Here is a 16,285-nt window from a genome sequence, read left to right on the forward strand (position 1 = left end):
ATATTTGCCACCAGTTTTACCCTGAGTGAATATATTTGACATTTCCAATTTTTTTTAGATTTTGTTAAAATTAGTTTTTAAGTACTTAACAGGAAAAAAAAATCTTACAGACCATGGTAAATATTATAAAGGTTGCACCATGTTATCCATACCTGTTATTCCGCTTTACACAAACACAGCCTACATCTAAGACATTAAACCTTGTAATATCATTTTAAGTAACTGAATTGTGTATAAGTTATAAAATTTTATCAGCAGAATGTATTTTAGAAAAAGGGATAGATATAAAATTTAGAAGCATGTTTGAATTCAGGATACTTCTTAACTGCTTACAATAGTATTGACGCCTGATGTTCTTCAGCAATTTTTAATCTTGTAAAAGGGCTGAAAAAAAAAGCATGTTTCCTAGGAGTGGAGGATCAGCCAATCGGGCTACAACTTTTTAGAACAGGATAGCTGTGTCCTGAATTAAAGCTTCTTACTTAATAAGAAAAAAAAAAAAAGTTCCTTAAGAAAATTTCAGGTCACACAAAATGAAGCAGTTGGAACATAAGGATGTACAAAAAATAGGGCTGTTTCAATAATATAGCTCTTAAAAATGACAGAGTGATTAATGTTGGAAGGGACCACTAGATCTCACTTGGACCAACCTCCCTGCTCACGCACAGTCCCCTGGAGCACTTTGCACAGGATTGTGCCCAGAAGGCTTTTGAATATCTCCAGGGAAGGAGGCTCCACAACCTCTCTGGGCAACCCATTCCAGTGTGTGGTCATCCTCACAATAAAAAAGTTCTTCCTAATGTTCAGGTAGAACTTCTGTGTTCCAGTTTATGCCCATTGCATCTTGTAATACTGCCTGGCACCACCAAGAAGAGCCTCTTTATACTCTTCCCTCGCAGTCTTCTTGAGTCTGAGCAGGCCCAACCCCCTCAGCCTTTCCTCATAAGAGAGATGATTCAGTCCCTCAATCATCTTTGTTGCCACAGGACCGGCTCCAGGAGCTCCATGTCTCTCTTCTACTGAGGAGCCCAGAACTGGACAGAGTATTTCAGATGGGGCCTCATTAGGGATGTGTAGAGGTGCAGGATCACCTCTCTTGACCTGCTGGCAATGCTCCCTCTAATGCATCCCAGGGTACCATTGGTCTTCTTGCCCATGAGGACACACTGCTGGCTCATGGACAGTTTGCTGTCCACAACAACCCCCAGGTCCTTCTCCACAGAGCTGCTTTTCAGTAGGTCAGCTCCCAGCCTATGCTGGTATATGGAATGCAAGACCCTGCATTTGCCTTTGTTGAATTTCAGATGATTCTTCTCTGCCCACCTCTCCAACTTGTTGAGGTCCTTCTGAAGGGCTGCACAGCACTCTGGGTCCTCCTAGCTTTATGTCATCAGCAAACTTTCTGAGGAGGCACTTTATTCCTTCATCAAAGTCAACAATGCCCTATTATTATTTCTCATGCCTATTTTTTTTTTAAACATGGTTGCTTATCTATTTTTCTGTCATAAGCCTGAGTAAACCCAGCTTTATTTCCTTCCCCAAAATAACATAAAAGTTGTTACACAGTAACAAGACTGGAAACTTCTAGTTGTTTATTCACACAATAGAATTATATTTATGTTTCTTGGCATCTGACAGCACACAGTGCATGCAGAAGCTCAAGACTGTGAAATAATTCAGGTCACCAATTGTTGCTGTAACATTGCACTTGAATAATATTCTGTATACATATAGGGAATATAATTTTTTAGATCTCACTCTATAATTTAAGCACAGCACTTCAGTTGTGCTTAAAATAATTGTTTTATTAGCATGTGGATTAAAAAAAAAAACACACAAGTTCAACTGCTGGAGAAAAAAGGGTTTGGATGCAAAGTCTCAAAATAAAGCAGAAAGCCACTTATGAGTGGGGAAGGAGAGGGGCAGGTGCTCATCTCTTCTCTGTGAAAGGTCATAAGGGAATGGCATGAAGCTATATCGGGGGGTGGGGGGGTGGGGGGTGTTTAGATATTGGGAAAGGGTTCTCCACCCAGAGGGTAGTTGAAACAGGCTCCTCAGGGACTGCTCACAGTACCAAGCCTGCTGGAGTACAAGACACATTTGGACAACCAGTCAGGCACACGGTGTGATTCTTGGTTTTGTCCTGTGGATAGCCAGGAGTTGAACTTCCATAATCCTTGTGGGTCCCTTCCAACTCAGGATATTCTATGATTCTATGAGTACATCCTCCAGGAGGAAAAAAAAGAAGAATAGCTGAGGAAACTTTTTTTATTGCCCTAAGGTAATAAAGCTGAAAAAAGCTTTTTTGTCTGACTACTTCTAAACTCAATTTCTAACTCATTACGACTGTAGGAAGCTGAACTTGATGACCCACATGGTCCATTTCAAGACTGTGTGCCTACTAAAACATATCCAGAGGTCCCAAGGGCATTGTTTTTGCATCATGTACCTGGTAAAACACTGAAGGGGAGGGGGGGGGTGTTTCCTGGGACGTTAAGAAAACAAATTCCCTGATCCTTGACTACCCTTTGGAGCAGGGCTGCCAGCACTGTTTGTAATAGGCTCAGTACTGCATTAAGTTGTGCTTACTGGAGGACAGTCCAGCTGCACATTGTCTAATACAATTATTCTGTCAAACCCTATTAGTATTGGTGTGGTTTATGTGAGGAAAGCTTTTTTTTTTTTTTTCCCCCACATATAATTATAGTGATTCAATGAGTGAAATCAAACGCTTAAAAATTGAAAATCCATACTATAGGATTTCTAAGATTACACAAATATTTTGGAAAAACACAATAGTAGTCAAACTACTGTCTTCCAATAGAAGCTTAGGCTATGCTGTTGGATTCTACTGAGATACTCTTCTCTGCTAATAGCATACATCAGTTTCCCCAAGGTAAAAACATAGTTCAGACTAGTTCTACCATAGGGAAATTAACAGAGGTCAAACCTAAATTCTCTGACTTGAGTTTGACTTTGGCATGTGCACACATCAGCAAAACTAATTGCATTATCTTCACTTCCTTCTCAGGAGATACAGGCCACCATTTTTAGCAATGAAAACTATACCTAGCTAAGGGCTAAAAGATGGTCCACTAATAGCCAATAACTTTTAATAACTTTCCTCAAAAGTTTAATACCTATTCTACATACTGCTTCTCCACCCAGTCCTTTGACAAGACATAAATATTGTTCATTGAAGAACATTCTTTCTTTCTAGCTAAATTGGCTTTTTCTAAAGCCAATATTCTTTCCCTCATCTTTCCTGCTTATTAAACATTACTCCATGAGCAGATATACACTCTGTCATAAATTTTTTCATACTTGTATTAATCCATTTAATTTACATCAGGCAGACCCAGGTGAAAAGCTCCCCTGAGGATTAACACTTTGGGTTTTTTTCCAGATTAACTGTCAGTTGTACTGTAGCAATCAAAGCAGGAAAACTCTTCATTCTTGAGATCTAAATATTTCACCTTAATAACAACACAAATTAGAGGACAGTTTGCCATACTATATCAGTTCCTGAATCTCAGTTTTTACAGTGCCTGTTCATAACTATTCAAATTACTTCTAACTGACAAGACCTGGATAATTCACTCTATATTCCATTTTCCTACTGTTATTCTTCAGATTCAAGTACCACCGCGAAAGATTTATATTCCTTATGACTGCTGAAGAGCGGGTATTTTTCCATTACTTAAAGCAGGGATTTGACAACTGTATAAATTCCATTAATACACAATAATTTTGGCCAGCTAACTGTCTTGACATCTGAAATGCTCTTACTGTTAGTAGAGTTACTTTTTCCATTCACAACCTAACCTAGGCAAACTCATCCCCTGCTTCTCTGGTCAACCCCCTGCTTCTTTAACTATATTTGGTAGAAGTTACTGATATCAATGACCAACTTACTATACAGAGAAGTGTCTTCAACTACTATAAAGCCATATCATGACAGGCTAATTATTTTGTCTATACAATGCAGTCATATTTATTACAGACATTAGCAGTAAGTGGAAAGAGCACAGTTCCTCTTTTACTGAATTAAATGCAAGCAATTATTAAGTGAAAAAACAGGAATACACCTAACAGAAAAATCAAACTTAACATGGAAACCTTTCACTTACAAAATTGCTTTGGTATTTAACAACCACTATCTCCCAGAAGAAGGGTGTGAAATAAATGGCAGTCTAAATTTTCTAGACAAAGGACTTTAATATAATTAAAACTTCATTGGACAGCATTGTTTCCACCAAGCCCCCAGAGGGGACTACAGGCTAATATATTTTTTGTTGGCATAATTAAACACTGAGACTGCATTTTAACAAGTCATGTTATGTGTGGGTTTATATAAAAACCTTCCCAGTGTTAACATCATTAGCATACTTCACTGAGATTTCACTGATATGTGAGCTTCAGTGACCCCTATACCTAAAAATTCCTTCATAAATGAAGGTGTTCTATGTCCTTTTAAATCATTCAGTATTTTTAACAACAAAAACATTATTTTTCCAATTCTAGAAAACCAGAATTATTTTAGCACACTAACTTTTCTTACACCTTCTATCCATGTTTCCTAACCTATGATCTCATCTATGTTTATTTCTTCCTCAGTGGGACACAGCAGACTAGATACTACCATAAGCATCTTAAGCAGGAGCACATGCCCATAATACTGAGAAAATACAAGCCTGAGTGTTCTTCATGTTCCATGGAGAATAACAATGTATTTCTGCCAAATAAAGTTGTCTGGAGATTCTGGCTCTTGTGTTGCCAAAAAAAAATAAAAAAAAATAAAAATCTCATGCAAACACTGCTTTTGAGCAGTTATCCAAATACTTACTTCAGTACAAATCCTCAAGTTGACCACTGTCCTTTGCAGCGACTAGAATATGAACCAGGCAATAGGGTACTCTCATTTGTTAAGTTTTAACAACTTCAAAATAGCAGTTTATAGATCCATGAAGAGCAGCACTCTTCTCAAACTTATGATTTTGTCTTCTTTCCTATGCTTTCAATAAGGGCATGAAACTCCCACAAGAGCAAACTCCCCCACCTTCATAAGTGATGCCCAAAGAGAGAGGCTGCTGTCCCTGCTTAACTAAAGAGGGAGGAAAGGGCTTTTCATCACTGGTTCTGCCTCGAAGCCTTCCTGTTGTACAAACAAGCCTGCAAGGCCTCTGCATGTGCTCATGGCCATCCTGAGAAGCTTCCTCCCATTCCCTGTCTTTCAAATAAGTCTACAGACACCCTGAGAATGAAGAATTACAAGAGCTTGAGATCAGGTCTTTAATAAAGGCCAGTTCCCAGTGACATCAAATACAGCCATCCAGGTATTTTCTCTGACAGCCAGGTTAATTTAGCTTCTGCTTAAATTTACAAATAATCTTCCTCTTGGTATTACAGAATATGTTGACAGATTTCACAATTTTCATCCCATTTCTCCCACAAAACTCTGAGGAAGATTCATGGTGGCAAGGACTGCAGTTTGTACATCCTTCTGCAAATCTCTTCCAGTCACTGGGATAGGTCTTACCAAGTGCATCCATCCACATACATCATGATGTGATTAGGCTATTGCAGTTTGGGCACTCAAGCTTCTCATCTGCTACATGTCCTCTTCACTAGCACTGGGATGCTGTCAAAACCCTACTTAAATTTGCAGGAGCTACTGGCAAAACAAGCCATTTTAGTAACTTTCCTAGGTTTTCCTATACAATTCCAAAGGGATCTGAACTGTGTTAAGCTGAGGTTTACTTACACCAATCTAAGATATGAGTATAACATAACACATACCTACCTAAGTTGTTCACAGTTTCAACATTAATTTTTCTATCTCACTGAGTAGACTACTAATCTGAAATTAGATCTATGTGCTAATAAATGCCAGCCTTAAAAAAACAAAGTAATATCTCTTAGCACCCTAACCCTAATTTCTCTCACTGTGAGAGTGATAGTCCACAGCCCCATCAAATATTAGTAGCTCGAGTTTATTGAGGATTTACTTTTTCATTCTAGTTTTTGGTTGGTTGGAGTTGTTTCATTTTTATTTTTTTGCAGGGGATATCTCCCTCCTGGGTTTCAGTTGACTCATCAAGACATCAACTTACTCTTGTTAGTTGAGAAACACCTTATGAAAATAAACACAACATAAACATTGCAGTAAAATATGGCTTTTTAAAATATTTCTATATAGAAATATAGAAAGTATCCTATATTCTTCTATATTTCTATTCTATATTATAGAAAATATTTCTATATTTTTCTATATTTTTATATTTCTTTTTTCTTGAGGTCAAAAGGAAGTTTTAAACTCCTTGCTGATGAACCTATAATTCTCTTGAGAGTTTTGAAGAGAAGTCTTAAGTTGCTTCAATTCTGTAATACATTCCTGCCCTGGTAAAAGGTGCTGTTAAAAGGCATTTTACTGGTGATACAACTTCAGATTTTCATTTATCATAGAAATTCAACACAACTGTCATGACTACCTGCCTTCTTCACATAAAGTTCATGACTATAACAACGAGTTTGCTGCTCGGGTATTAAATGCTATGTTACTACGCTTAGGATTAGATATAAATACTTGCCCATTATTTGCATGAATAGCTAACGAACATGTTTTTCTAAAAAATTTTAAAGAAATTCTTATTTTAAAACAAGACCCAGAAACCACCAAACCATTTTATTCTCTTTCCTCTGCTTTGACCTGTTACAGCTTTGTGACATTCATTTAAACTGACATGATTTGTACCAAAACCTTCATTATACAAGACAGACAGAAACAGAGCTGTCCTTAACAATGAATCAGAATTCTAAATTTTATGATTCACCCAAGTATCTCTTCTGCCAAGAAAGACCAAATGTGATAAAAAAGCTGAAGAATGGAAGTGTAAATAGTAAAGCTGTGATATAAAGCAAAGCATGCATAGGGTCTAGTTACAGACTTAAGATCTAATAAGTCATTTTTAATGATTTCTAACTTTTGCCTTTTCCTTCAGATTTAATTATCTAACTAAAATACTAACAGTAACAGACTATTTTGTTCAGAAAAAACTGCTAATGAATGCATGGTCAGATATGCCTTTTCCCTGTTGTACATTCCTATTCTTTCTTAACACATTTTCTGATATGCATGTTACAGTGTTTGTGCATGGGCCATCAGATCAGAAATAGGACAAGCTGATAGCAATGGCAACATCCCTTAGCACTGAAAAAGAAAAACTGAGAACTCTTCCCACTTACAAGAATGCAATTACTTGCTCTACTGAGTATCGACATAAAATGAAAGGACAATCCACAGGATATCAAAGGGCAGAGATTACTTTTATAAGGTTATTGTTTCACTTTGTCATCAAAAGTAAATCAGCATGAACAGATAAATGAATGTGTGATTTTTGCATTCATGAGTGCCAGAAATTTGAAAGAGAACTCTTTCTCTATTGAATAAGAAATGCTACTAGGTCAACAATTTGGTCAATATTTTTACAGAAATCACCAACAAACAGTTACATGTACTGTTCAAAACATCTGTATTCCAGTAGCAATAACAAATGCAGTATCACAATGTTATACCAAATGGATATTTCAGTGTTTAGCATTTCCTGGTTTTGTGGTGGTTAAAAAGACTTGCACAGTAGAAGCTCAGTCTTTTCTGTATCTACATCATAAAATATTCCTCAAATAAATAATTTATGGTACAGATTTTTTTAATGATATATTATCAATCAAAGTTTTTCATGGCCTGTAGAAACTTTATTTATGAGAAGCCAAGTATGCAGGATATATAAATTAGCAGAGAGAGGGGATAAAACCTTTTCCAAAGCCTTTCTTCAGAAACTGGTGAAATCTTTCTAAACACTGTCCAGGGCAGAGCTCAGTCAGACAGATGCCTGCTCTCAGGTCAGTCTGCCTTCAGATATCACTTTGCATGAAATCAACTCTTGTTCAGGGGATCAAACAAAACAATGTGTATCACTAAAAATTCTCACATGACAATTTTCATAGTAGAATTTGGAATGTAAGAGGCAAAAGTGAATATATGTTGATGCCCTGTGTAGGAGATAAACTACATTAAACAAACAAAGCACACTATTCATGTTCAAAATGCAATTTTCTGATGGGAGAAGTAAATAAACTTCAACTGATAATCTCTAGAATTACAGAAGTGTGTTTTCCAAAATGAAATTTACTTTTCTGCAAAAATTCAACTTTTACTTCCAAATCATATTCATTGTAAAGGTAAAATATTTTATTTGTCTCCATCTAAGGAAAAGCTGTACAAGTTTATTTAGCTCCTACAGGCTATCAGTTTACATTACTGAGAACAAAAGTAAAAGATATATTCAACACATTGTGAGGTATTAAAGCACTCAGACTCAGTACATAATATACCTGGGTTTGAAACTTAAGATTTTAATTTTCACCACTTACATAAATGTAAAAAATATTGGGCCAAAAAAATCTCTGTCTTTAAGTGCCCCTATAATATTCACCACTGCAACAGCCTAAACAATATTTAGATTCATATTTAGATATCTGGACTGCAGCACAAATGAACTTTGGTTGTCCAACTGAATAACTTGCTCTGTGAATTCTACAATAAAATTTATACATGGGACAGATTTAAAAAAGAAACAGGAGCAAACAAAATCTGCCTTTCTAATGGTTTATCTCAGAATTATTCACAGAATTCCATCAAAATCACCTCTTTCTTCAGGCTTAGCTGCACCAGGGGTTCCTAATGAATGATTACTCATCCTATCACTTCATGACATTACACTAGAGAGCTACTTCCATTTTACTTGCTTGTAGGAATAAGATTACTGTTTGAATACATCATCTTTCACAAGACTGAACTCTATGTAGTACCAAAGAGAAATTCTGCCAGACTGTTCTAACAGATTTGAAAACTACATGCCCAGTATTTCCAAAATCATGTATTATTCCATATGTGTGTGCCCTGCACACACTTTGACGTACATTAAAAAAATACCCTCTTATGACACATAGGAATAATAAAATCCAATCTGCATGCATTATAATTAGCAATCTTTCCTTATTAACTGGCTTTGAGGCAAAGTCAAGAGATTTTGGTACTACCATGCAAGTACAGAAGACACCACTTTGTACTATTTGAACTCCTACCTTCTGTCAAACACAGAAATCTTATTTCCTCAGCGTGCAATTTGAATGTATCCTCCAGAGCAGCTAGAAATAGACTGCATTGTGATAGACCTTTGAAATAATTACCACAGCCAGAAGCCTTCTGTATTAGCAGGCAATGCCTTCAGGTTTCATTTTGTGGTAAGCCCTAAATTGATCTCCTGTAACACTTTTTTAGTTAGCAGTAGGAGCTACTAGCTTAAGATTTACTCTGTGACTTTTTAAAGTATACCACAACCTCCTTCAATACTGCAAGGAAGTTAATGACCTGAACATTTCACTTCTGCAGTTAGCAGTGCCCTTGCCCAGGAATGCTACAATCTGCTCAGCCAATAGTGTTTTAATAGATAGGAGTTTGCACTCAAAAACCGGCAAAGGAGAAAAACCTTCCTGGAATTCAAGGTTGACTAGTAGTTCAAAGCAATTCAATTACTGTTACACAGTAAGCAGGAATTGCAATTATTTTCGTATTGAATTTATTTAATGCACCTCAAAAACCCTTCTCCCGACTGTATTTAACAGAATCACACATACACAATTCTGTTAAAAACGCAACACTCTCCATGAAAACAGGTGACAGTAAAGCTGTATTTGGATGCAAAAATTATTTGCTATTTAATGGAAATGGTGCAAAAATATCTGGATCATTGAGCTCAAAGGGTCAGTGGTTTCAAAGTCCAGCCATCCCCTGGTTAAGAGCGTTGCACCTCAGTAGTTAATTCCAGGGTCAATTCTGTTTAGTTTCTTTAACAACCTGTACAGAAAGCATCCTCAGCAAGTTTGAGGAAGATGCCAGTCTGAATAGTCAGTACCCTGGAAGGTTAGGCTGCCATTCAAAGGACCTTAACAGCCTACAGAAATGGGCTGGCACTGAACTTTAATAGTATAAATGCAAAGTCCTGCATCTGTAATGCTCCTGTTGCTCTCTGCAACTACTTTAATTTGAGGACATAGAGAAGAGATAATCAAACTGTTCCCAGAGATATACAGGGAAAGGGTAAGGGGTCACAGACACAAATTGCATCAGGGAACAAGTGCCGGAGAGGCTGTGGGATCTCCATGCTGGCAGATTCTCCAAACACACTGAGATATGGCCCTGAGCAACCTGTTCTAGTCTGAGTGGGATTCAGCTTTGAAACTGGCACTGCTCAGGGTACAGGGTTGGATTAAGGGACTTCCAGAATTTCCTCTCAGATGAAAATTATTGTAGGGTTCTCCAACCCTAAACTTTCAAACAAACACAGGGTGCAAAAGCCTTTTATTCTGTCTAATGGATATATCCACAAACCCATTTGTACATCCTTACCATGAAAAATATCACATTTTCACAGGTGAATTTACACAACCTTTTCTACAAAAAGAAGCATGTAAAGTCACCTATCCTTTTCTTTTTCTTTTTGAAAACATACTTTCTACAAACACCTATGAAAACTTGATTCAAGAAAGGATGGTGAAAAAACATGAACAAAAAATGCCATAAAATTACTGACCAATGTGGTATCTATACTTCAAAATAAATCAACACTGACATTTTATGAGTAAAACATTTGTTAAATATCAGTTGTGATGCACCCAGCCATACTAGCATTCAGTATTTTCCTTTGCTGATGAACATACAGATAGATAAATTAATATTAGGTATAATGACTAAAATTTTAGGCATTTCCCACACCAGTGCAGTTATAGATTTCTGAGGAATAAATGACAGAACCAAAGGGTCCAACCTCTTGCTTGTAGCCCAGGTCCACAAGTCTCATGTGCTCCTGGACTGTCTTGGCGCACATACCATGGTACGAGCTGGCACCTGCGCCATTTGTGGGTCTTCCACCTGAAATGAGAAGGGAAGTAATCAGCTTCAAATAATTCATCTAAACTTGTAGCCATCAAACCTGAGGCAGCACAAAGTGCTAGACAGCTAGAAACTACCATAGGATGTTGCTTCCTATTACTAACTGGTCACAGACAATTCACAAAAAATAGTAACAATACCATAAACTTATCCCTATTTCTGTTAACTTTTTTTTCTCCTTTTAGGATGAGGTCACTAAGAACACAGTGAAGAAAAGTAGAGGCAAAGGAGGTAAGAAAGAGTAAACCGTATGTATTTTCTAGGATTTCAAAGCACAAAGGTACATTAACACTACCTAACAAATACACACTGAATACAATTAACACAAAGCTCTAACACAATTATAAAAGACATGAGAAAGAAATTTTAAAAAAGAAAACTAAACAGAACAATAAAATTATATGAATTGAATACCCATTTAATAGAACTCCTTTGCTATGGATTTATATCTGAGCACGTTGAGAGTATTTTACAAATCAACAAGATGATATGCTAAAATTTGAAAAGTGGACTTAGCAAAGGGACACTAGCATCTCATAAAATCAACTTTGACCCACTAAGTAAGGATGAATTTAAAACACTACCACATCCTAGTAAACCTCTCCTCTTTCCCACTTTCTTTTCCCTCCTGTCTGTTTTCCACTTACATGAAGCAAAGGTGTGTTGAAGTTTACCAAACATTCCAGAGATAAGACTCCAGGATTGATTTCTGATTAAGGCAACACTGGAATTGTTTTTTGGCAGTAAATATTGTAACGTGAAAAGTGAATTTCTTTATCTTTTCCTTCTTTTCTTTTCCCCAGGTTTTTTCTTCCCCCACTCCCTTGGGTATGCATTGCAATACAACAGTAAATGGAGCAATTCTGCCTTGCTTGAGCACAAAGAAGTCTTGGAGCTACAAAGATTAGGTAGGATGAACAAAGTTTTAGGATTTTTATTTTGTTTTCTCAAATTTCAAAGGGTATGATTACAAGAGTAAAGTTGCCACAACAGACAAATTCCTTTGTTAAGTTTCATTTGCCAAATGCTATTCCAAAAGAATAAATAAGAAGCAAAAAGGAAAACCAGCTACACTAAAGTACTGGGACAATGGGCTTGAATGACTGTAAGGGTGCCTCTGGCAATTCCTGGGATCTTGGGCTGCCGAATGATATGACCTCATAAATGTGGAGTCACCCAAGAAATCCAACACAATGTGAGTATGAGCCCACACCCTGTCAAAGTAAAACACAGACAAAAAAAAAACAACCCACAAACCAAACAAAACACCAAAAAACTTGAAAAAATGCTAAAATCAAATACAATATTGTGCTGTTAAAATTATTCTATCATTATCTGCTATGAAACTTTTTATAAAGTTCCCTGCTGATGCTGCAGAATACCCTAGGCCTTAAATATAACAAATCCAGGCAGGTCTATTTGTTGTCACAGCTCTAAAATAATCCACAGTTGTCCACAGCCCCAGCCATCAGCAGTTTGCATATTTTAAACTATCTCAGTGGTTTTGCACCTCAAGTTTCACTGCAACTTGCCTCTATGGGACAGTAACTGAACTAAGGCATGAGCCAACTGAGTGTGTGAGTCCATCTGCTGCAGCATGTGTGTAGGTCAGAAAGATGCACAAAGAAATATAGAGAACATGTGTTCAGTATTAGTTCATGTCATGAAATATAAATGACCTCATCTACCACTCTCTAGCAACTCTTCTTTCTTCTTCTCAGCACATTATCATGCAGTTCAGATACTGAACATACTGAAGAGATGAGAAGCACCCAGCATTTTAAAAGAAAACTCTGACTCTCATTTTGACTAGAGAAAGTTCTTGAGCTCTATTTCTCTGATGTTTGGAGTACATCAGCTGTTCATTGGAAGCTTAAATTTTATTTGTACCTCTGCAACAGAGAGCAGTTTCATAAAACAAAACAAAAAATCTTTTTATTGTTTTGTCAAGTAAATCTAAATAGCTGCATCAGAATTTTCTAAACTCTGTCTATATCAACAGCCAGATCTTGTTGTGTGACTAGACCTTCCCACACCACTCTGATGGATTATACAGAACTACCCACAAATTTTCTTAACCTTTGATGGTGGAGATCCCCAGCTACTGGAACAGTTCTCAATATTCTGTGGTGAAGATTAGGGCAACTCAGAGGACATAGGGAATATGGGGATATGCTCAATTCTGGACCGTCTCAGGGCTTACAGCGATAGAAAGATGAAGAATACAGTGGGTGGTAGAGTGTGGCACCAGAATTCAGCTCTCCTGCGGAAAAAATCCTTCACTCTGCACCCTTTGTGGTGAATGAATTCAAGCGGGACAGACTTTTGTCCAGAAAGAACTCTCTTGTAACTTTATTACTCCATACCTATATACAGACTCTCTACCGACCCTAGGTCCGAGCTATCCAGCCAGGCAAATGTTTCTTTATCTACCCACATACCACACACACCCATGTGACTGCTTCTAGCCACAGAGAACAACCATGCTTCTAGCAGCTTTCCAGCTCGACCTTGTGATTCTTTTCACACACACACACTATTATTAGCTCTGGCTAGCTCAGGACCGCAATATTTTTGCTTTAGTTTTTTCTTCTTCTTTTATCATCCAGGTGGCTGCTCCTACACTCTCCTAAACAGATAAGGTTGCTGTTCAGTGCTTTGGAATTTAGAAAGATAGCTTTTTTTTTACATGTATACAATGTCAAAACAGGTTCTAGGAAAAATTTATCCAGAAAAGTAATTTTTAGTTGTTACAATGTTCCTGCAAAGGAACTGGAACAAAATGAAAGAGTGATTCACTCTGGGCTCAACTGAGTCTACATATCTGTTTTGAAACCTTGATTTAGATATGTATTCTTTTTGTCAAATTAGTACATGCTAGAAAAGAACCTCCTGTTAAGAAGTGGAGTTCAGCAAGCTTAAGAGGTAGTACAAGTTGAAAAATTATGTCTGAGCTAATTCTGGTTGATTGTCTCTCATACCTGTAGCTATGGCAGACAGGAGAAGCTTCACATTCCCTTTCCTCAAACAAAGAGTCTGGGCACTCTCGACCACCATTGGCAGGGAGCTGGATGATGACTCGGTGACGGGATTGCTTCCTTACTGTGACACCCCCTGCAAAGAGTACAAGATCTTGTTTCTCCTGCTACTACATAGGGATGACAGTAATTACGGGGAAAACAGGACTTAACAGGTATTTGAACTGATTGCTATAATATCAACATGCTATTTTGCCCATAAGCAGTAAAATTAAGGCTAATAGAAAAAATACTTTAAATTCAGCTGGAGGCCAGCAAGCAGAACTAAACATAAAGCAGTAGCAGCAATACTGAACAAGTGACTAAACAAATGAACAGACAGATGAAATGAATACACAGTTCAAGTCAAAAATTAAACCAGCTCACTTTGCTGCTGCACTTTCCAGTTTGAAGGTATAAGCTTGACCTAATCATTTCCATGTAGAACTGAAGACAGAAATTCCACTCTAGAATTCCTTTGCAGTTTACAGTTTTTAATTATTATAGTCATTCATTATTAATGATAAACAACAAATAGTTTCTACAGGAATTTTGATTTCAGTCATCTTCGGGTATCAGTTCTTCAGGCAGAAAATCAAGAGAAAAGCTACAGATCTGTATTAGTTCCACAGCAATGCCTAATACAGAAATACTGTTAGGTAAAAATCTTGGATTTTTTTTTTTTTTTTCCAATGAGCAGTAGGGCAGACATTTGGCTGACTCGGCTGATATCAGCTTTGGGTGGGTTATTGCAGCAGCTGCAGCTTGTCTGAACACAGAAGCGTGCTGGACCACAGCCAAGGAATTGTAATTAGGAGAAAGCAGTAGGAGAATCCCGGTGGTGGCTCTCCACCACCTGGCTGCTTTTCAGCACATAGGAAACCCTTCACTCTCGAGTCAAACAGCTCCAGGAGATGCCAAGAGCTGTCACAAGGGACAAGACAGACGTGCAGCCCAGCAAAGCTACCCACCAGCTTGCTGACACAAATGGGTAAACCCCATGAAATAAAAACTGTCTGTGTAGTATAAAAAGAGTTCAACCACTGAATAGACAAGATGCCTGTAGTAGGTCACAAATATACTGTTTAATAGAAGTCTACATGCTAGTTGGTAGTAAATATTTGTGAATATTTGCTCTTGCATCAAGAACTTCCTTAAAACTCGCATAAATGAGAATAGGAAAGGACAGCATTTTTGTCCAAGATGATCTGATCTAACAAAAATATTTCAGAAAGAACAATTAATACTGCTGCAAAATAACACAGTATTTAATGATGAATAACTATTTCACAGTTTAAGATTTAATGGTTTAAATTCTCTGCTCTTTTTCGAAGGTTATGAATTTAAGTTTTTCTAACCCTTTTTTTTTTTTCTCATTTGTTAAGCAGTAATAGGAGTTACTGCAAAAATGCCTTTATGCCTGTGTCCTTTATTAAGCATATAGAATTGGCCATGGCAGTCCAAGTCTGTATGTTTGATATAACTGTACCTTACATTCTGATAATCTGGTAGCTGTGAGTAATCACCACATCCCACAAAGGGATTAGCACCCTGTGGAACAGAGTATATTACAGAGTCTGTCTATAATAGTACATATTAGAAAAACAACTCCTGCTAAGCTTAAAAAAATAAATAAGGCATAAAAATGTGGCTAATCTTAAGCCTGTCATCACTCTTCATGTGTGACTTCATGTCTCAACTTCATGTATGATTTCAATGTAATAAGAATTTAGGGGAGACCTGCACTGTTTTTAAGAGCTCTGATAAGTATAATAAAATGGTATTGGATTATATGCTTAAATCAGACCATTACCATCAATATAAAGCCTGCTGATTTTTATTAACTTTCCTTCAGTTTTCCTCAGAGTAGAAGCAGCCAGCCAAAATTATATACAATTGCGTGTCTACTTACCTACCTACTTTTCTCCTGGTGTATAAAGTCTCAGTTTTTTTCTCATGAGCAAGCAGCCTAAGCTTACCTGTCAATTTTATAATCTGAAAATTAAAATGCTACAACTGTAGGAGTTATCTGTTTTGGTTTTACATTAAGAGATATGTGTTTACTCTGTGACTAGTTATCTCTTTATCAGTGTAAGATGCAAATGAAAGTTTGTAACATTAGGTAAAATTGGGGGAAAAATCTATAAGCAGATGCATATAGGAAATGTATAGAAAAAATATTCTTTTCATCAAAAACTTTTTGTCCTCCCGGTAGCTGCTGTACCAAGTATTACACGTCCCCTGTTACAAAGAG

General features: G+C 37.1%; 1 protein-coding gene across 1 annotated transcript in view; it reads right to left on the bottom strand.

Annotated features, from left to right (window-relative positions):
* The window catches only part of THSD7A (thrombospondin type 1 domain containing 7A), a 120,160-nt gene that overhangs the window by 44,321 nt on the left and 59,554 nt on the right, over positions 1 to 16,285 (bottom strand). The window contains exons 11-12 of the mRNA XM_027911107.1: positions 13,996 to 14,128; positions 10,890 to 10,993 (exon numbers count right to left, since the gene is read on the bottom strand). Of these exons, the coding sequence (XP_027766908.1) occupies positions 10,890 to 10,993; positions 13,996 to 14,128 (237 nt within the window). The remainder of the gene's footprint in view (positions 1 to 10,889; positions 10,994 to 13,995; positions 14,129 to 16,285) is intronic.

The sequence above is a fragment of the Empidonax traillii genome, unplaced genomic scaffold (genome assembly GCF_003031625.1).
Source record: "Empidonax traillii isolate 1590-97213 ecotype Southwest subspecies unplaced genomic scaffold, ASM303162v1 scaffold30:size3273891, whole genome shotgun sequence".
NCBI classification, from domain to species: Eukaryota; Metazoa; Chordata; class Aves; order Passeriformes; family Tyrannidae; genus Empidonax; species Empidonax traillii.